At 32.4% G+C, this 21,770-nt stretch overlaps 1 protein-coding gene across 1 annotated transcript in view; it reads left to right on the top strand.

The window, feature by feature from the left end:
- Window positions 1-18,924, top strand: part of LOC106469061 (tumor suppressor candidate 3-like) — a 66,176-nt gene extending 47,252 nt beyond the window's left edge. The window contains exons 7-11 of the mRNA XM_013929514.2: window positions 6,264-6,350; window positions 6,701-6,764; window positions 7,309-7,383; window positions 16,874-16,964; window positions 18,664-18,924. Of these exons, the coding sequence (XP_013784968.1) occupies window positions 6,264-6,350; window positions 6,701-6,764; window positions 7,309-7,383; window positions 16,874-16,964; window positions 18,664-18,679 (333 nt within the window). The 3' untranslated portion in view covers window positions 18,680-18,924. The remainder of the gene's footprint in view (window positions 1-6,263; window positions 6,351-6,700; window positions 6,765-7,308; window positions 7,384-16,873; window positions 16,965-18,663) is intronic.
- Window positions 18,925-21,770: the final 2,846 nt, after the last annotated feature.

Genomic DNA, 21,770 nt, shown 5'->3' with positions numbered 1-21,770 from the left:
TTTCATTCTGACTATTTGATGGTAGTGGCTTATATCACTCTCCAAGGGAGCAGTCATTTATGTCTCCTGGTGTGTCGTGTTACAGGTGCTTTCTCCCAAGGAGTGGCCTCTTGATCCTCATATTTTCAGTAGCTCTGCTTCCTGTGAAGTACTCCTCCATGGGAAGCATTTGACTCATTTCTTGATTCCAATTTACCTTATCTGTTTTGGTCTTGGATTCATCATCCACTCGCCCTGGCTGTTGATATGTTCAGACAGGAATATATCCAATTTATAACTTTAGTTATTCTCATTTTGTAAGTCTTTTTCCCAAGGTGATTTTGATCATCCATGTCACTCTGGGTCAGGTCTTACTAATCTGTTTTTGCCAGCACACATCTGGTTTTCTCAGCTGGATGTGTTCTTTTTGTTCTGGATCAATATTAATAACCTACACTTTGGGGTCTCATGTAGAATATTCTTTTCATTATATTCATTTCTTGCCATCTTCCATCTTTATTCTTGGTTGGATCTGGATGACCATCTCTATCCTGTACATGCTCTGGGTTGCTTCGTTCCTTTCAAGGCTTCTTTCCTTTGACTTCATTTACTTGTACCACTCCTCTGTTCATGATTATTTCCCTTCCTCCCTTACCCATTGGGCTCAGCTTGTGATTCGATTGGCCTTTTCTTCCTTGTCTACTTCTTCCTGTAATCAACTCCTGGTGTCTTTACTCTGTTCAGGCACCTTACCTTTTTCCTGCATCTCAACCCTATCATCTATTGGAGGCACTTCCTTTGTTGAGCACTGAGACTATACCTCATATGTTCATCTTCCATTATCTGCTTTGGATATCAGTTTCTTATTCGTCGGGGTAATGTTTTCCACCTGTCACTATCTTTCACTCTTCGGTGAGACTAACTGGATAAGTTTTCTTTCTTTTGTTATATGTATTATTTTTCAGGGGCTAATCTTGACCAGGATCCCACTCTGTGGTGAGTGGTGCCTGTCCAAGTATACTTCAGTCACTTAGAATTGTACTAAAATCCGCATTGTAAGGCCATGTTGACTCCATTTCATAATTTCCAAGGCCTCAAAATGTACACTGTTCATTACAATCACATAAACTAGAGATGGGGTGTTCCACAAGGTAGCTCTTAGGTTATTCTTTGCGATATCTTTGCTTCATAAATATGCCCGTTCCAGACCAGTCAATTTGACTTGCCTCGTAATCACCATAAAAAAATACAAACATCTAAATGACTTTTTTTTCTTTCCATGGTGACTTCAAATTATAACAGGAAACTACATTTGTTTATCTTAAAAAGCTTAAACCTTGTAACAGCATACATCTATTTCTACTGAAATTTTATTGTTTTGTTGTCCTTTGAACTGTGTATAACTAATAATCCTGCCAAATAAGTTAGTTGTAAATCACTTGGTGAATATAGAGTTCATGTTACCCTGTTGAATTTTGTAATGCACAAGCTACTTGTGAACATACCTCATGAAAAATGATTATTTTTTTATTTTACCTACTCTAACCTTATGTAACCTGAAAAGTTTCTAAGTTTTATATTTCAGTTACTTTTATAATGATAAATACTGAATACATATGAAAAACAAGAAATATAATACTTAACTGGATCTTTTTTTTTTGCTGTAGAATGTTGATGAAAGTTAACCCTATTTTTTATACTAATGGTACTACTGCACTAAATATTTTTTTATTTAATTAAGTAATGCACCAAAGAACACAGAATAATAACACATAAAAAGTAGACAATGTCCTCTAACTATCATAATTTTTTTTGGCTTTCTAACTATGAGATAATGGCTATTAAAAATTCAACTAAGCTCATTGATGTATTTCCTGTGCTAATAAAGTTTGAACCGGGAGTGAAATAGACAATTCCTTATACAGAAACTAACGTAATGTAATATGTCATGTTATAAATTAAAACTTTGGCTTTCTATTGATTATAAATAATACAGTATTAAATGCCATAGGGAACTATTGGTAATTTGTGAAAGGAAGGATGTGACAGGTGGGGGGTGGCAAGAGGGGTCTGATTTTCTAGCCTATGGCTCTGTAACCAAATAAGATTAAAGGCTATAAAAACTATGCTTCACTTGAGTAGTAAAAAAAAAAAAACAGTAAACAGAATAAACTGTCAAAAGTTTGATATCAGAAAAACTAGTTTCAGCACATTCGCGCACCTTTTTCAGTCTCGTGTTGATTTCTGACAGTTTGTTCTATTTACTGTGGTTTTTTTTTTACTATTTACTATACAAAATGTTGTGTTCTTTTATTATTGCCTGAGTAATAACAATATCACAATGAGTAATTTACATTAAATTCTGTACTTCATGAAAGGTGGTAAATATATTAGAGAAATGGGAAGACCTAGAGAGCAAATGTCACATTTCTCATATCAGGAGAAATTGAGAAGTTTTTTAAATATAGCCTTATAAAATTAAGAACCTAACCTTCTCACCATAGCCATTTATTTCTGTGCATGTTACGAGGTTTTAGCGAGTTATATTCAAAATTTAATTCAACTACTTTCTTTTTATGAAATATTATATGACAGATATGTCTCACAAGTCTACTCTAGGTGATAATTTGTAAACATCAAAACATGTATAGTCCGCATTTTAGAAATGTTTTTGATTGTGTATCAATTTTAATGTTGTGTGTTATTTATTTGTTATTTAAACATGCATTGTCATACTGCCTTGTACAGATGTATAATATGTATGTATGTTTATACTCGTATGTACACTGACTGTAAACTTGTATTGTCATGCTTTCTTGTACAAGTATATATAGGTATCTTTATACCAGTGTATACATCATGTCTAAACATGTATTTTCATGTTGCATTGTACAAATGTATTATGTATGTTTATACTGGTGTGTACAATATGTCTAAACATATTTTCTTGCTACCTTGTACAAGTATACTTTCTATGTTTATACTGGTGTGTATAATGTGTATAAACTTGTATTTTCATGCTGCCTTGTAAAAACATAATATGTGTATTTATACTGGTGTGTACAGTGTGTTTAAACATGTATTGTCATGCTGCCTTGTAAAAGCATAATATATTTCTTTATATTGGTGTGTGCAGTGTGTCAACATATTTATTGTCATGATACCTTGTACAAGTATAATATGTTTATTTATATTGGTGTGTATAGAATATCTAAACATGTTATGTTATTCTGTACAAGTATAATATGTATGTTTATACTGGTGTGTACAGTGTGTCTAAACCTGTATTTTCACGCTACCTTGTACAAGTATAATATGTGTATTTATACTTGTGTGTGTGTGCAGTGTGTCTAAACATTTAGTGTCATGCAACCTTGTACATGTATAATATGTGTATTTATACTTGTGTGTGCAAACATGTATTTTCATGCTACCTTGTATATATATATTTGTATTTATACTAGTATGTACAGTATCTAAACATATATTTGGTGATACTGCCTTGTACAAATATAATATGTATATTTATACTGGTATGTACAGTATCTAAACATATATTTGGTGATACTGCCTTGTACAAATATAATGTGTATATTTATACTGGTATGTACAGTATCTAAACATATATTTGGTGATACTGCCTTTTAACTAATATAATGTGTGTATTTATACTGGTATGTACAGTATCTAAACATATATTTGGTGATACTGCCTTGTACAGGTATAATATGTATATTTATACAGGTATGTGCAGTATCTAAACATATATTTGGTGATACTGCCTTGTACAAATATAATATGTATATTTATACTGGGATGTACAGTATCTAAACATATATTTGGTGATACTGCCTTGTACAGGTATAATATCCATGTTTATACTAGTGTGTGTAATATATTAGAATATGTGTATGTTGGTTTGCAGAATGTATATACTGCTGCATACAGTATATATTTGGTTTGTGGTAGATATATACTTTGTATATATACACTTATGTACATTGTATCTAAGTATGTTTGTTTTGTGCAAGATATATACTCATGTCTATACTGTTGTAACTTAAATTTATTTAAATAATATATGTGTGTGTGTGTTTCTGAATAGGTTTGAATAATGTATATACATATACCCCATGTAGGAGTGTCTAACTATGTTTGTGTGTACAGTGTATCTAAACATGTATTTTCATGCTGCATTGTACAAGTATAATATGTATATTTATAAGGGTGTGTGCAGTGTGTCTAAACATGTATTTACATGTTACCTTGTAGAAGTATATGTATGTCTATACTGGTATCTATAGTATCTAAACATGTTATTTGGGTTGGATAGGGTGGAACCCGATGTGCAACCACCTACCTGTGGTGAGTTCTGGATATTTTCAGCTACATAATGATCCAGTTTAGCAAAGAGTTTCACACAAATGCCAACTAATGCCTTCGTGTACAGATGATGCAAAGAATTTGCTGCAGATAGTTAGGGGGTTCAAGATACCTTTCAGAAAACTTGAAAGCAGTTGTTGACCTGGTAATTAAAAAAAATGCTTACTATGGTCACCCTGAAGATGTGTTGAATGCTATGCTTGTGGATGACCATGAACATGTAAGAAAGCTGGCCCTTCAAAGAACAATGTGTGCCAGAGAAGCAAGACATAGTTGCACAGATATTAGATATTACAGGATTCCCAAAATGAATTTCATTATGACTGACCACCTGGACTTAATCACTGACTAGCAAAATGATGGAAGGCTGGAACCTCCTTTAACCCAACATATGTCTGATGAATAGCTCATGCAGCTACTAAACCAGGAAGAGATCACACCAAAATTAGAGTTTGATCAGTTTTCGTATCATACTCAAGCTGTAGAGAACAAGAAACATACCTTATTACTGAAGCTTCTGTTGTAGTTTGCAGACTTGAGAGCGGAGATGGGTTCATTTCAACACTAAGTCAGATTACACATATGAATAAATTAATCCAAGATCCACAAAGGCAGGGTGGAACTCGATGTGCAACCACCTACCTGTGGTGGGTTCTGGGTATTTTCAGCCACATAATGGTCCAATTTAGCAAAGAGTTACCAACTAATGCCTTAAAATGATCTGCAATTTTATCACATAACATACAAATACAGTTGCAGAACCAGAATACTAATGCTGTGGATAAAAATGTTTTAATAGTGAATTACTGTCATCCTTATGCAACTTTTGCATCCCTGGAGAAATTGTCAAAAGTTTTAGTTTTCACTCCACCCTAATGTACATTTGTTTATATTGTTGTATACAATGTGTATCTAAATATGTAAGAGCTTGCTGTCTTGTTTAAGATTGATATGCATGTTTATACTAGTATGTAAAGTGTATCTAAACATATATTGTCATTCCAGCTTGTACAAGTATATCTATACTGCTGTAGTATTGGTTGGTATATGTATAGTTGTTCACATGTATTTATATGCTATTTTATAGTCCTAATGGTGTAATTAATATTTTGTATTCTGACCTGTTACAATTTGAATGAGCATTTTTAGAGCTCTACTGCTCTGATACACCATTAATTTTATTGTTTAATATTTTATAGTTCTACTACTTTGCTAAAATAGAAACTTGATATTTTGAAGTATTCGGCCCTGTTACTTCTTGATTGGTTTGTTTGAAGAAGTTCTGCTTGCTACACTATAAGATTGGTTGTTTCTTGGGAAAAATTCTGCCTGTTACTGTCCAGGCTTGATTCTTTTATGTGTCAATGTTCTGCTCCATATCAGTGTAAAACCTATTTGTTTGTGTGTAACTATTCTGCATAGTTCCAGTATAAATTGGATAATTTTGTGTATAACTGTTCTGTCCCATTGCAATATAAATTTATTTGTTAATATTCTGCCTAGTTACAGTATAAACTTGATCGTTTTGTGTATAAATGTTCTGTCTAGTTACAGTATAAATGTATTTGATAGAATGTAACTATTCTGCATAGTTCTAGTATAAACTTGATCGATTTGTGTGTAAATATTCTGTCTAGTTCCAGTATAAATGTTCTACCCCATTGAACTATAAACTTATTTTTTTAAATGAAAATATTCTGGTTTGTTACTGTCTAAACTTGATTTTGTAATATTGAGAAACTTCTTTACTTCTTTGTTAGAGTGAAAACTTAATTACTTTATGTTTGAGTTCTGCTCTTTCAAGATATAAATTTCATTGTGTTATATTTTAAGTGCTCTGCTGTTTTGTTTTGTATAAGCTTGATTGTTTCATGTATAAGTGTTTTGTTGACCTGTTACAGTGTATAGTTTTTGCCATGACATCAGGACAAATGTGGAATCACATCAGAGGACCTCCATTTATGCACCGAACACCAAGAGGCAATGTGGTAGGTTTCAGTGAAGTTTGGTGTTATTAATATATATTTAAAGCTTTTTCTTTTCCTAGGTATCTAATGTGACTGTGAATTGTCATCTTTGTGTTTTAAACTATTCTTTTGCTGTTAATTCAGTAGTTATTTCTTGTTCAATTTGATAAATTGTCTATATTATTCTACTTTTAACACATTTTCAGTGTAAGTAAGCACACTGTTAGTGGGAATTTCTGAATATATAATCTAATCTGATATGTCATCACTAAAGTAAATTTGAGGTTTCTTTCTGCAGATTCTTGTAATACATCTTAAACTGTGTCTATTCTGTTGATAATTGAAAAATATATTTGTTTTCTTTGTTGCAGGCATATGTGCATGGGAGCAGTGGTGGACAGTTTATTGTAGAAACATACATTGTTATTGTCCTCAGTATCCTTTCTGTTAATGTATTCGCTTATAAACAAGTTAGTAAGAGTAAAAAATAATTCTATGACAATTAGCTACCAAGACGAGAAAGATAAACTGATATTTTCTAAAAATCTTGTCTTAGTGAATGTTTTAATCACTGAGATTGAGGTAATTATTTCATTTAGCTGTGTACATTGCTCATTTGCTGTCTAGATAATAGTATTGTGCAGGATTTGGCACAGTTTTTAATACCAAGAAATTGAATGAAACATGAAACAATTTCTGGATAGTAGTACAGGTAGTGGTAGAAAATAATGAATTGTTTGATTAGAGTTAGTAGTTAGCAGAACAGATGGTGGTAGTAGGTAAGACATTCTGTTTGTTTAGAATTCTGACTAGCAGTAGGACTATTAGTGGTAGAAGAAAATACATTCTGTTTGGGTTAGTAATATTGGCTAACTCTACAGTTAAGATTAGAAGAAATTACATTTGTGTAGAATTATTGGGTAGCAGTAAAGGTAGGGTAGAAGAAAAGTCATTGTTTTTTTCACTTAACTCTGGTTAGATGCTGCTGTTGTGTTTGGTATGATCTTACTGAATGAAGCTGCGGCCAGTAAAGGAGATCCTAGAAAAAGGAAGAGTTAGTAAAACATTTCTACATTAATGTAGACATTAGTGTGTGGCAGTGTGTTTTCACACCGATGGAACATATTTATACTAGAGGGAGACTTGTGTTTTATGTATGACACATTTTTTGGTTATGATAGTTTGTACTTGAATGCACAGAGTTTATAAAATGTTCATCCAGAGCTGTGTATTTAAAGTAATTAAAACAGCTAACTGATCTGCAAGGTTACACCTAAGTGGGTAAACCTATTCCACAACACATAATACCTACCAAACACCTCTAGCACAAAAGATACTTTGAGACAAATGTTCCGATCAAAAATGACAAACTGATTGCCTTATTTAGTAACAGACACCAGATATAGTGACGCTTTCAAAACCTGGGTATCAGGGGCAAGTACTAAAACTCAACAGGGTGACAGTACTGGTAATCTATAAGTGTCTATGAATAAATGAAGAAATTCAAACACAAAACCTTAATACATAATCACTGCTGTCTGAAATGGAGCTGTAGAGGATTACAGATCCATTCCCCAAATACCTTTCCCTTTGTACACCCACCCCTTTCTTACCATATGGCAATGTTGTCTGTACTTCCCTATTCCTAATTTCATTTTTGAATAGTTTACTGAAGTTTAAAAAGTTTCCACATGTGCACACATTACTCATCTATATATATATATATATATATAAAGATGAAATGTGTGTTTGTTTGCATCCTTCGAGCCTATTGGGCTGATCTTAACCAAAATTTGTATGTAAACAGAATGAACTATGGAGAATGTTCTAAGGGGGTCAAAATTGAACTTTACCCTATTTCTATTTTGTAAATCCTGTTGGTTAATTACTCCAAGCCTTTTCTCATGGTCAATGAAGTGTAGGGTATTCATGGGTGGGATCACCTCAAAATCTTTATTTGTTGGTAGATGGAAAGCAAACTGCAAATGTTGTTTATGGAGAAGCTTTGTTATAATTTTAAAATTTTGAAGTAAAGCTTAAGTTATTACTTTGAAATATATGATTGCTGTTAAACTTGCATTGTTTTAATTAAAGTTTAAACATTCCCCTTCAGTTGATGAGTATTTCAGCTTGTTTAATTATATAGATGTGAATGGCATTGGTGAGGTATGAATTTTGTGTAAAGGTAATCTTATTAAACAGCAAAAACCATTACAAAAGCTTTGTTTTTGAAATATTTACTAAACTTTGTTTAAATGCTACTTACTACACTAACGTAACTGTGATGTTATACTTCTTAACATAGCTGTACATTGTTGTTGTCACCATGGGTTTTTTTGTCCATGCCCTCAAAACACACGTACCATCTGTTGGTAGTTGCATTCAAATACTTAACTACTATTTGTGTGAACAAAATGAATGGAAATGTAATTTTGCAGAGATAAACACTTTTGATTCATCTAAACATGACTGTATGTAACTCAGTGACCTTTCGGCTTGAATCTGATAGCTGTCAAAATTAGGTCAACTTGAACCATATATCAGTCAGGATTTATATTTTGTTAAGTACCCTACAATAGGTTATTCCAGTGATTCATTTATTTGCATGTTTTTAGACTTTAAAAAGTCAATACATATGTGTGAGTTTCACTAATTGCAATTCAGCTCAAATGGCATTGAACATATCATTCACTGATCTTAAAAAATGATAATCTAATGTTTTCAACTGTTTGCATGCATGCAAAAAACAGCTGAGAATTGATGAGGAATATATGTCAGTGCTCTAACTAGATACAAGTCCAAAGTAGATCTCATTTAAAGCCAATAATAAGTTATGCTGCTGAACAGAGAAGGAATGCCTAATTGAAATTTCATATTAACTCGTATCAAGTTTGGTTTGTAATTTGTTATCATAAAAATGATGCTGACCTTTTTTGAGGCCCCCATTTAAAAAAACTCTACGTGATGAGTAAATTACTACACCATTTACACTTCTGAAAGGTATCCTTGTTATTCATACAAGGCTTTTTCATTACAAGTAGGAAAAGCAATATTGTGTGAATCTTGAGTAGCTAAATTTCATTTCTTAAGTTTTCTCAACTATTTTTCTGTGAATACACATCAAGGAAAATATTTCCTGCAGTGTTTCAAAAATAATCCATAATACTTGAATATTAAAGCTGTGTGAATTTTTACTCTTCTTTAACCTTCTTGCTACAGGTAGGTTAAAGTGCACGTGTCACCACGACCTTTAGAATGTTGTTAATAAATCAAATTTTAATATTATATAAGTTTTAGTTTTAAAAGGAAATAATAAATTCTCAATCTTCCATAGTATGAGAATCATGGCACTTATACTCTAGGTCTTCTCTCTTCTTTAATTTATTTACCACCCCTCTCTGGAATACAGAGTTTAATACAAATTATTCATTATAATATAGATATTACAAAGGCAAAGTCTAATTTGTATAGCCTTCAATCTTATTTGTTTATGGAGATATAAGCTAGAAAGTTAAACACATTTGCCACATCCACTTGAACTCATCCTGTCTTTAACAAATTGCCAATAATTCTCTGACATTTTATACAATATCATTTTATAACCAATAGAAAGATAGTTTCAATTTTTAATCTATCAAATGATGAATTCCATTACGTTGTTTTAAGAATACAGTTATGACTATTTTGCCTTGAGCCAGTTTTGAAAAAAAATCTCTGTCTACCCTCCTCATCAACCTCTCTTGTGGGTATTGGCCAAGATCATTGAGTCCCGTTGTCAGGTTCTTCTTATTGCCCATGCTAGCTTGCTTAACCATGGTTTCCACTACTGTCGTCTCTCTCAGATGGATCTTCTTCTTTTACTGTTTTAGAAATGTCTTCTCAGCCAACCTCGACTGTCCATCTTCCATAACAATGTTTATGGTTTACAGGTTTATGGCTGACTGTTATGACATCCTTTGTTAGAAACACCAGATTCTCTTTTGAGTAGCCTTATGTGTTGTCACTTTCTTGCCAAAGTTTCTCTCTGGCAGTGTACTAACTTCATTAGTTTGTCTTTTGTGGTTGGTTTCTGCAGAATTTTTTTCTTTTCTTTCACTTATTCATCTGCAGCTTGCCTCCTTTTTCATATATTTCTTAATTGTTAATTGCTTCTTGTCCACTGCCATGGAAGACATATGCCTCTCTCATCCTCATTTTTCAGTATAATTTTTATAGCTTTTTTTTACCTCACCCATGAGTGTCTAGCCATTATCTTCAGTGGGATTTAAGATTGATCTTAGGTCGTATAGCATATTCTCCTTTTGAACCTGTTCCAGTGTGTTTGCATAACATACTTTTACTCATGGGTTTTTAGAGTTTGCTATACTGTTTTTCCCAGAAGATGTATTTTTTGTTACTTGTTTCAGAGTGGAGTTGATCAGATGTGTTTGCCAATGATGCTTCTTGTACTCCTTTTTTTTATTACTGGAGGGCTCTGTACTTGCATCCTGATCAGGCCTTCTTAACAAGACATGTATGATGGGAGAGTGTCACCTATTTTTCTGTGGTGTTACCTACATTGTCTGATCTTGATTCTCTTCACAGAACATTTTATACATCCTGTCATGGCTGTTTGTTACTATCTTGAATGACTACAGTTTTTTTTGTTGTTGTTTTTTTTAAGTAGAACATAGGTTATTTATGGCATATGATGAACCTCACTCCACGGATCTTGTCCTATTTACATTAGTGAATCAGTTCGTGTAGTAGATTCATCTTGTTTGTTGTAATGCTTAGGAACATCTTCAAAGTGATTTCTGGTTATATCTGATCAAATTTGCCACATGATTATATCTCTGGCCTTTCATTCTCAATACCTTTTAGTGGACATTTTGCAAGCTGGTATTGGGATGAATTCAAATACTTTTTTCATTTTAACATTCATCATATTGCTGCCTCTTCAGTATGAGGATTCCATTTATCACTTTTGTTTATTCTCCAGGCTCAGTGGAATCTGTACTAGGTGAGTTTTTGGTTTTTGTCTCTTCTGTTGTTCACCTGTTTTTTATTATCTTCAGAATGTATAAGTTTATGCATGTTTCATTTCAAGCACATGAAAAATAAAATGCATTAAATACAGCATCTCCTATAGGGAGTTTCTGTATATATGAATTTTTTCAGTTATGACTCTCACATTTTGTTCTTTGGACTCTGTGTCTGTCCTTGACACTATTTGGCTCTTTGTGCTGAGGCTCCATATGAAGATGTTGCCCTTCGTAAGTAGGGCAAAGATTGCCCTATGGTAAATTATAATGCCTCAGCAGGTACCTTTCCCACCTTCACATCATCACATGGAATTTGATATATCACTACATATCTCCATTCCAACCATAATGGGGATTATTCAGATTTTTATTCATTATTTATTAGCAGAGACCTGCAAAACATTTCCGGCCAAATTAGTATCTTTATCGTAATAGTACTTTTTTAAATATAACATTTCTAGCACAACACAAACAAATTGTAATCGTAGACAGCAAAATGTGTAAATCCACTTGTGTATAGGCCGTATTTTATAAAACTTTAACTTATGTTAGGCCTAAGTTTGATAAAGAGATAAATTAACACTGTAACCTGTGTACTTTTTTTTTACTTTAGTTTAGTTTGGACTAAACTTTACTGTACTTAATACTGTCGATAAATAAACTTATGATGTTATTCTACAATGTAACGTCAAACCTTTTTTAAAAACTTTGATAAGTTTTTAATATTCTGTTGTACAAAATGGTTAGTAAAATATATTTACATTCCGCTTTTGTTGTTACTTCTTGTTTCATACATCACTGAGCTTTACAGCTCTCTGCCATAGGCAGACTGTTTGTCGTTGAGTGAATAATGAGCAGTTTTTCTTGGGGGAAACATTCTAACTACGCATGCTTATGCAGCAAGTTCTCGGTCAGAAAGCATAACGGTCGTACATACAAACAAGCAGAATAATAGTATAGATTTCTTTATATTTTAAGGTTTCCAGGCCTGGCATTTCCTGATGGTTAAGGTGATCAACTTGAATGACAGGTTTTGAATCCCAACACCACACATGCACAGCCTTTCAGCCATGGGGTGTTATAATGTGATAGTCAGTCCCATTTTTTATTGGTACAGAGTAGCCCAAAAGTTGGAAGATGGTGGTGTTGACTAACTTCCCTTTAGTCTATCACTTCTAAATCAAGGATGGCTAGTGCAGATAACCCTTGAGTTGTTGTGCTCAAAATTCAACAAATAAACTTGATGTTCCATTTAGATTGTCTTAACATTGTTGGGCTCATCCTTTTGGGGACTGCTTGGGTCTTTATTTCTCCTTGAGCACCCACTAATTTGGCAAGTTGTATGACTCCCTGGCAACTTTAGATGTAGGTGAAAAGGGGCAACTACTTCTGGACTATGTTCTTTCATAATACATGTCTGGGCTGCTCCCTCAATAACTTCCCACTATAGGAGCAGCACTTATTATTTCTCCTATCTGTCAGGAGGGGGTTGTGATCCTGACTCTCAACTTACAGCTACAGTTTTCTTGCAGATTTTCTGGATGATTAGGAGGGGAATGTGACCTTGACTTTTATCATACTTACAGTACTGTGCAAAAGTGTTAGGACAAGAGAATATTTTGTCATTCTTTTCATTTTATGGGGCTAATTCTTCTATGTCATTACAGAATGTAAATTTCAACACTATGGTAATGCTTCACTGATACCTGTTGACCATTGAATGAGCCAGGGTGAGAATACTTATCATTCTTTAGAATTCCCATATACTTGTACCAAGGACATGTCATAAGGGTTCTGCTTGAATGAACATACTGATTAAATTTAGAGTTTTGTTGCATGCTACGGCCCCAAAAGCGTAAAGAATTGTCACTAGAGCAGAGAGTTTACATAGAAGCTTTACATGATTGTGGTTGGACTCTCTGACAAATTATTGCAGACTTGAAATGCTCCCCAAACACTGTCACTAGATCGTGAGACCAAGACAGGTAAGTTTGAAAATAGGAAAGGAAGAGGCAGAACACCTAAACACAATGATACTGATTATAAGTATCTTCATTTATGCATCCTTCGGGACAGAAGGAAGACTGCCACTGATCTCAAACATGAGATAAACGACCATTTATCAAATGACAGAAAAGTGTCCAGATCTACAGTATCAAGAAGACTCAACAAGAATGGGAAATTTTTTATCATGTAGCAGTTAAAAAACCTTTAATTCTATCTCCAAGTATTGTCAAGAGAGTGAAAATTGCTAAAAAGTACAAAACTGGACTGTTGATGATTGGAAAAGGTGTTTGAAATATCTGGTTCAAAGCGTAGGTTGTACGTCCAGTGGAAGAAAGGTGAAAGATACTTATCTCAATGCATAGCACCTACCATGAAGTAGGGGGGGGGGGCAGTGTGATGGTTTGGGGTGTTTTTCTGCTAAGGTGACAGGAAATATTTGCAAAATAGATGGAATAATGGACCAGCGCAAGTACCATCAAATACTGATCTGTCATGGTATACCCAGTGGTTTGCATGTTATTGGTAAAGGATTCTATCACCAAGAAGATAATGTCCCCAAACACTCATCCAACCTATGAAAAAATTACTTATTTAAAAAAAAAAAGCTACTGGAGTCATTCAAGTGATGCAGTGGCTCCCACAGAGCCCCGATCTTAACCCAATTGAGCAGAGCTGGGATTTGATAGATCAAAAACTTGACAAATCAAAAGTTACTTCCAAAGAAATTTTATGGGAGTGTATCAAAGACATTTGGAGTAAAATCCCAAAAAACAGTTTGATTAAATATGTTGCAACAATGCCTGAAAGACTGTCTGCAGTTATTAAAGCACAAGGGGACACACAAAATATTAACTTTTTGCTGAATTCAAACACTTCCACTGAGCTTATGTTGTAGTAAATATGAAGATTAATCAAATTTTGATGTTTCACCCGTGATTTACCTTCCATTGTTCTTTGAAATCTAATTTTTGACTTTGTCCCAACACTTGCACAGTACTATATATATATATATATGTATATATATACAATTATAGTTCTGAAGATTTCCTAGATGATCACAGTTTTGTCAAAATAAATTACTGTTCTGTACATTCCAGTGTATCAAGTATGTTTACTGTGACCATGCCTAACTGGATCAAAGTTTTGGTCCAGTGAACAGTGTTGAAACAACACACGTGCATAAGAAGATTCAAAGTGCTTGTTATATCACTGTGCACTCAACAGTATCAGTACTGAAACAGTATGGGTGACAAAATTTAACAGATGGTTGTGACAGCCTAGTTCATAACATATCTTACAGAACTAGGTTGTGCAGATTTAGTAGTAAAACTGCTATCCCTTTTGTAACTACTTGTCTAGAGACTTTTTGTTCTTGAAGAAGATTCCAGTGTATGTAGAAGCAGATGTTATGGAGATATACATAACTTATTCAGGCTATTTTCAAAATTCTAGATGCAGTTTGAAGAGTGTATAATTATGCTGTTATCTTATTCATTACCTTACCAAGTGACAGGAGGTCTTGTTGACAAGATATGGTACACTTTTGTTTATTGATTGAATCAAATTATAAATAACTTTACTTTTTTCAATACTTTGAAGAACTGTGTTACGTATTCAGTGAAGTTGTGGTAACTTCTTTACAGCTACTCTTAACAGGGTTTGTACACATATGGAAAAATGCTTGAACAGAAAGGTAATTCTTATATAACTTTCTTACATCGTATATATTTTAAATAATCATGTACTTTATATACCAATAAAGTTTGTGAATGTAAAATATAGAGTACAATAAGGCCAAAAATGAATACTTTTATCTCTTGTTGAATGATGCCATAAAACACCAACTTCTTGGTTATACTTCAAAGTGGTACCCTCTTTATTCGCATGTGTGTGTGTGATGGATCTCAAAAGATTTTCTTCTCGCAGGAGAATCAATATTATATAGTTTAAAGTTAAAGATGTCCCAATAGTTATATTGTACATCTATTAACAACTAATATTTTACCATATTGGCTTTTGGAAAGTTCATCTTATCAAATATTGATAAAAGTGATATTTAAAAAAATTAAGCAGTTTCGATAACATGCACTTTAATATTCAGTTGATGTCTCATTGTACTGCATCATACCTAATATACATGTGTATCCACAGTCAACGTTGTAATACACATCTTACAATAACAATTATATTGCGAGTGTAAATGGTCATTGTATTAATTTTATGTATATAAAAATATATCAATTTATTTTACACAAACTACACTAAACCTGTCAATTATAAACTTAATCAAGCAGTTATTTCTAAAAGTCAAACCTATGATACTGATTGTTTTGTAATTTACTTCATATTTACTATCCGTAATCAGTGGTAGTGAAAATATGAGTGCTTGTGAGAGCATGAGCAGTAGTATTGATAGTGTGGAAAAGTTTTGTCTTGTGAGGAAGTCAAGTGGGAAAAAATTGCAGCAAATTGATGCAAAAATGGGTGTTATTTCCATGAAAGATTTATCAAACAAATATATTGCCAGGTGCATAGTTTGTGATAAATATTTTTAGATAGTGAACATCGGTGAAAGTGCACTGTCCAGCCACATACTTAGAAAAAAGCATATACCTTATTTGAGTATGGAAGCACATTATGCTAATATAATAATACGTTGGAAAACAAGGATTTATAAGTACGATGAATTATTCTTTGGGAAACATAGTACATGTTTTAACAGAACATTGGTCTGTCTTTTTCAGTATGCTCCCCTAAAAATAAACCACTTCATTTTGCTTATAAATCATTGTTTGCCAACTTATTATTAAGCATACATCTGCTATCTGACAATCCGAGGCTGATGTAGAGGGCGAGATATACTCTGGGTAAAAATTATTTATTATCATTATAATTATTTTGTCACTGCTGTGTGTGCCTAACAACATTTGGATATGGAAGTTTCCAATTAATCCCAGAAAAATGTTTGAACCCTACTTAAGTATTGTATTACTGAGACCCTTTTTACTAAATCAAGCTATCCGTTTTCATTCTAAGTGATTTTATGTTTTTAAATATTAAGCTGCTTTAGGGCTTTATTTGATTGACCTAAGTAAATGTCAAAGTACTTATTAAAAGTTTCATATATATAAACATCAATAGCATTTTGCTATTTCTTGTGTAGCACATTTTGATACATTCTGCTACTTTTACTGTATAATTATATTTTTAACATTATACTGTCATATTCCTTGTATAATACACAATATTCTCAATGCTTTTCTATCTGGAACTTAATTTCTTTATACCATACTCTTTGTTAAATAACTATCATTGTTGTATTCACAAATCTGATTTAAATAGTATATATTTAATACAACAAGCAATACTTAAAAAGTTTACCTTTGCTTAGCCTAATATTTGTTGTATGCATTGTTAAAACCATAAATTTTCATTATCCATTTCCCTTATTTCTAAGCTACCAGACTTAGTCATCACATTGACCTGAAGTTTTTTTTTTCTATTTTCTTTTAGTCATGGCTGTTGTGGGTTTAGCATTGGTTGCTTTTTTCTTCAGTCTGATTTTGTCCATATTTCGGTCAAAAGCCCATGGTTACCCCTACAGGTGAGAATTTTTTTCTGGTAGTTGCAATAATAAAAGCATATTGTTAGATTTTAAAGAATAGCTTTCTATATGCATGAGTGTGAGTGAGTGTGTACAAAGATATTCAGTGACTGTCCAAAGTACCAATTAGAATTATACAAAACTGAGCTATGAACTTCAAAGTTTCCATTGTTACTGTTTGAATTTCATGTTGAGTGAAAAATAAAGGTTTTATGGGTTTGCTTCTTTCAGTATTGTGGTGTTTGATCATTCACATAATTGTAATGGTTCAAACATAATTGATTTTTTCATCAGTGAATAGTTGAGGTTAAAGTGACATTAGTTTAAGCACATTATAGTTAAAAACAATGTATATTAGGGAATATTGAATCAAAAACTTTATATTGGGAGATTACCATGAAAGGAGGGAAATTGTAAGACTAAATATATTTTACGCATTCATTAACAAGCAATCTCTTACTTAATGACAGAAAATATGACTATTTTAGTAGATGGTGTAGTATCCCATCAGATCTGGAAATCTGGAAGCCCAAGATTGAGGTACATGGCTGTGTAGGGCATGATCCAGGGATCATTTTTGCCATGCTGTTTTGTTTTTTTTTGTCTGAGTAATTGTTGAGGTGTTTCTTTCCTACCAAAGTGGATCACCCACATGTTATGGTCGTGTTATTTCACAATTATTTTAGCACTACTGTCTCTCCTTTTCCTTGTAATATTATTGCATGCCACTCAGAAAAAATCTTTGTATTCTCCATTCCTCACAGGTTCTTTAATCGTTCTCTTTCTTTGCATCTTCGAGATTTGCACCATTACGAATCATCTTCACTCTCTTTCCCCATTTGAGGGCAAGTCATTAGATTCTCAATAAGTTTACTGCTCCTGTACAAATACATACTTCTCTTTAAGGGTTTGACAGCACTTCCTCCTCTGCTGAAGCTTCTCTGACTTCTCTTGTGCCTAACTTTTTGAGCAACTGGCCAGCCATTGTGATTGCATCCACAACTGCTACAATTGTAACACCTAGGACATTTGCAGGTTAGCTTTAAAGTCAATCTCATTTCCATCTCCAAGAAGAAACACTCTGCGATTTTGACTCATTGTCTCAACACTTCCTCACAGATTTCACAAAAGTTTCTGAGAGTGTTTCATAAATAATGTACTACAACAATGCCATTACCACTGTCTGAATTAAGAGTAAAACGTCACCCAACACTAATGACGAAAACTAATCGTAACTTCTTTGGATGCTATCCAATTATAGATCAGCTTACATCTCTGGATTCCTTATAGAATAATGCATATTCTTATAGATTTTCAGAGAGACTAAATGCTGTATATAGTTCCTGCAAAGTGCCCTACCATTTCTGTTGCTGTTGAGTCAGAGGTTGCTTGTTAATGTATGAATAAAAGAAAATCTATGCAGTTGTTTATAAAAGCTGAAACTATTTTTATATGGATTATGTAGTTCTGTAATAAAATGTTTAAACAGCATTGTTAAAGTAAGCTCCTTTTGTGTGGCTTTTCTATTTTATAGTAAACGTTTTAATAGGATCATTTTTGTAAGTAAAGTTTAAATTAAACTAAACTGTTAATTTAATAAAAATTTGTCCACTTGAAGTCTTGTGGCCAGAATAATTAGGACCAAGTAAAATTTCCTTTCACATCAACTGCATTAATAATTATTTTTTCTTAATTTTAGTTTCCTGTTCAAGTAAACAACTGTGAGCAGATGTTCAAACGGTGGTTTGTAGGATTGCAGAATTTTTAACTGTTGAACAGTGATTTTAGAAAAATGATGATTTTTTTCACTGTCTTCATACTGAAATAAACAAGTTCAAGTCGTATCAATGCTTTGTACTTAAAAGTGTGGTATCACGTCAACTGTAAAGCCATGATAAAAGAAAGATACCTGTAGCTTATGAATTTTTTATAAAAAAAGATTTAAGTTGTGTTCAAAAGATTATTTTGAAACTGTAATTATATTGAATTTACAAATCCTGACTTAATGTTTTACTTTAATTCAATATGTTTGAAATGCTCCTAACTGTTCAAAGAAAAGCTGATGCAAAATTATAATCTGAAATCTTTGATAAATGCATTTGGATATTCTTTTCTTAAGAAAAAAGGTTATTATACATGTAATGTTCTAAAACCCACTGAATGTTAGTATACATTATCTTTCTATCACAGAAGATGTTCTAAAGTCCCATGAATATGAGTAAATGTTCAACTAACACATTTATACTCAAAACACAACCAATTAATGTTCAACAAATAATTATAATTAAAACACTAGTCAATAAACATTCAGCTAATAGTTACACTTAAAACACTGATACAATAAGCATTCAATAAATATGGTATTCTTAGCCACACTTGTCAGGTAATACTCGCAAATAAATAGAGGTTTTCTTAGGAAATGTATGACAGAGAAAAGCCGAGTTCAGACTACGACTGAATTTAAGCAAGAAAGAAACTAAAAATAATGTCAACAATTTAAAAATCAATCTTTATTGAATACTTAAAAAAAATGAAGTAAATAAGTGCATTGGAGGAAAAATCACTCATTTATTGGAGATCTGAAAATATCTGTGAATGTTCAATTAATACAGTTCCACTCTGTTATACTCAAAACATTAATAAATGTTCAACTAACACAGTTATACTGAAAATGTTAAACAATAAACTTTGAATTCATATCTTGAAAAATACAGTGCAACAACGATGTTTAAAATGCTAAAAATATATATGAAGCCTAATCTGTTATTCATTTTGCCATTTGTCACCAAGTTTTACTGGTTTCACAGAATTTCACCCATCATCAGTAACCCTGAAGACATGGGCACATGGAAAGAACAAGACTAGGCTCTGTATATACAGGTGTATTGTACACTATATGTATAGTGTTTTAAGTTGTCTTTCACTCACCACAGTGATCCTATATTTATATAGGATTTGAAGAGTACGTAGCAGGTTTTTCAAATCATATTTAAATTTAGGTTCACTGCGGTGAGTAAAAACAAACTCAAAAAACACCATACATATAACAGTGATGTTTATTGTACTAGTTTGACATTTAATCTATATATACTAATTAACCACTTGATAAGACTATTAGTATATATTTACAAATGTTATATGAAGATTGAGATGATGTTAATGGATTTACTAAAGAACATTTCAAATAGTTGTTAGAATTTACCAATATGAAATCATACTTTCAGTTTCATAATGAAATGTGTGAGAAAGTGGTGTAGCTAAGGCCATAACTTTGGCTCTTTTTTTAATAAATATTTTTTTTTCAGCTGTCATAAAAAAACGTTAAACCTTTGTTATACAAGATATGTAGATATTTTTTCATATCTTTAAAACCCAACAACAATTTGAAAAGTTTTCTGATTACTGAAACAAAGAGCACAATAATATTTGAGTTTATAATTGAATTTCAAACAGATAATACGTTTTTTCTTCTTTATCTGTACTGGTAGATATTAATAGTGACATTTTTGCAATTAATGTTTATTGTAAACCTGCATTCAGTGGATTCTATACTAATCTTGATAGTTTTATACAGGATACTTGAAAAAATCAATTGAAATTATATAGAGCAAATGAAATCTGTAGTTAAAGATAAATCAGAAAATGTTTAGTTAAAACATAACTATGCATTGAAATCAGCATAACCTGTTACAACCTAATAAAACAACTGAATAGACAATTACATGAAGTTACCATGTTTATGTATTATATAGTATCTCACTATGAATTAAGGAAAGCTTAATGTAAGACTGAACTGTGTATTTAAATCAGAAAGTAGGGTTCAAGATCACTTCAATTATAAAGGTAAGTTTCTGGATTTTTTGTTAGTTAATGTATCAACACGCTTGCCCATAGTACATAAAAAGTACTATCAGAAAGTGCTAACAGGGTATCATGGAACATATAGCTGCAGTGTATAAGCATATACTACAGTGTTAAGAAAACTTGCCAAAGAACACTGATTTTCATACTGTGCTTCAAGAATAAAATGCCAAAAACAAGTCTGTCCTATGAAATTCAACTAATATGGTATTCATTGGTACACCTGTCAAATCCTTGAAAATGAGGTTTACTCAGGAAATATATCACAAAGTAAATCTGAGCTTTGAGTTTAAGTAAGAAAAAAACTAAATACTAGGTAAACAAGGTGAAAATCATTCTTTATTGAATATTACAAAAATTAAAGAAGTGCGTTAGAAAAGTTGTAATTTTTACACTCCTGATGGCCTCTTAAATTCTTCTCTTATCTTGTTAAACTAAAAATAAAAAATAAACTGTTGAACTTAACATGAGAACTTCAGTCGTTAGATTACAACTGTCACCCATTACGTACTAAAAGAGCATAGCATTATATACAAAATTCTCTGATATCATCCCTCTTAGTGCACAAATGCTACAATTTCAAAAGAAACATAAGGCAGGATATATCTTCAAATAAATGAAAAAAATATTGCTGCCTTTACATAGTATATTCTACTTTACAGCAATCTTTCCCATAAGAAAGTGCACATAACACCCTAGAGGAATGATCCTGTACAATAGGTAACTGCAGTAAAAGGAAATTAACCACAATCCTTCACCAAAGGATAGAAACATTTAAGAATGAAAAACTTTAAAAAATGTTCATGAACTGAAATGTTCACCTCACTAACTAAGATAAGAAATACCACACTAATAAAGCTATACTCAAAACACTAACCAATTAAAATTCAATTGTGTGCAGTAATATTCAAAACACTAACAAGTTTAACATGTGCACATGATCTT

Source organism: Limulus polyphemus, unplaced genomic scaffold, assembly GCF_000517525.1.
Source record: "Limulus polyphemus unplaced genomic scaffold, Limulus_polyphemus-2.1.2 Scaffold3281, whole genome shotgun sequence".
In the NCBI taxonomy this organism is placed as follows: domain Eukaryota; kingdom Metazoa; phylum Arthropoda; class Merostomata; order Xiphosura; family Limulidae; genus Limulus; species Limulus polyphemus.
Note: the sequence above shows the minus strand (reverse complement) of the source record. Positions and strands in the feature narration are given on the sequence as shown.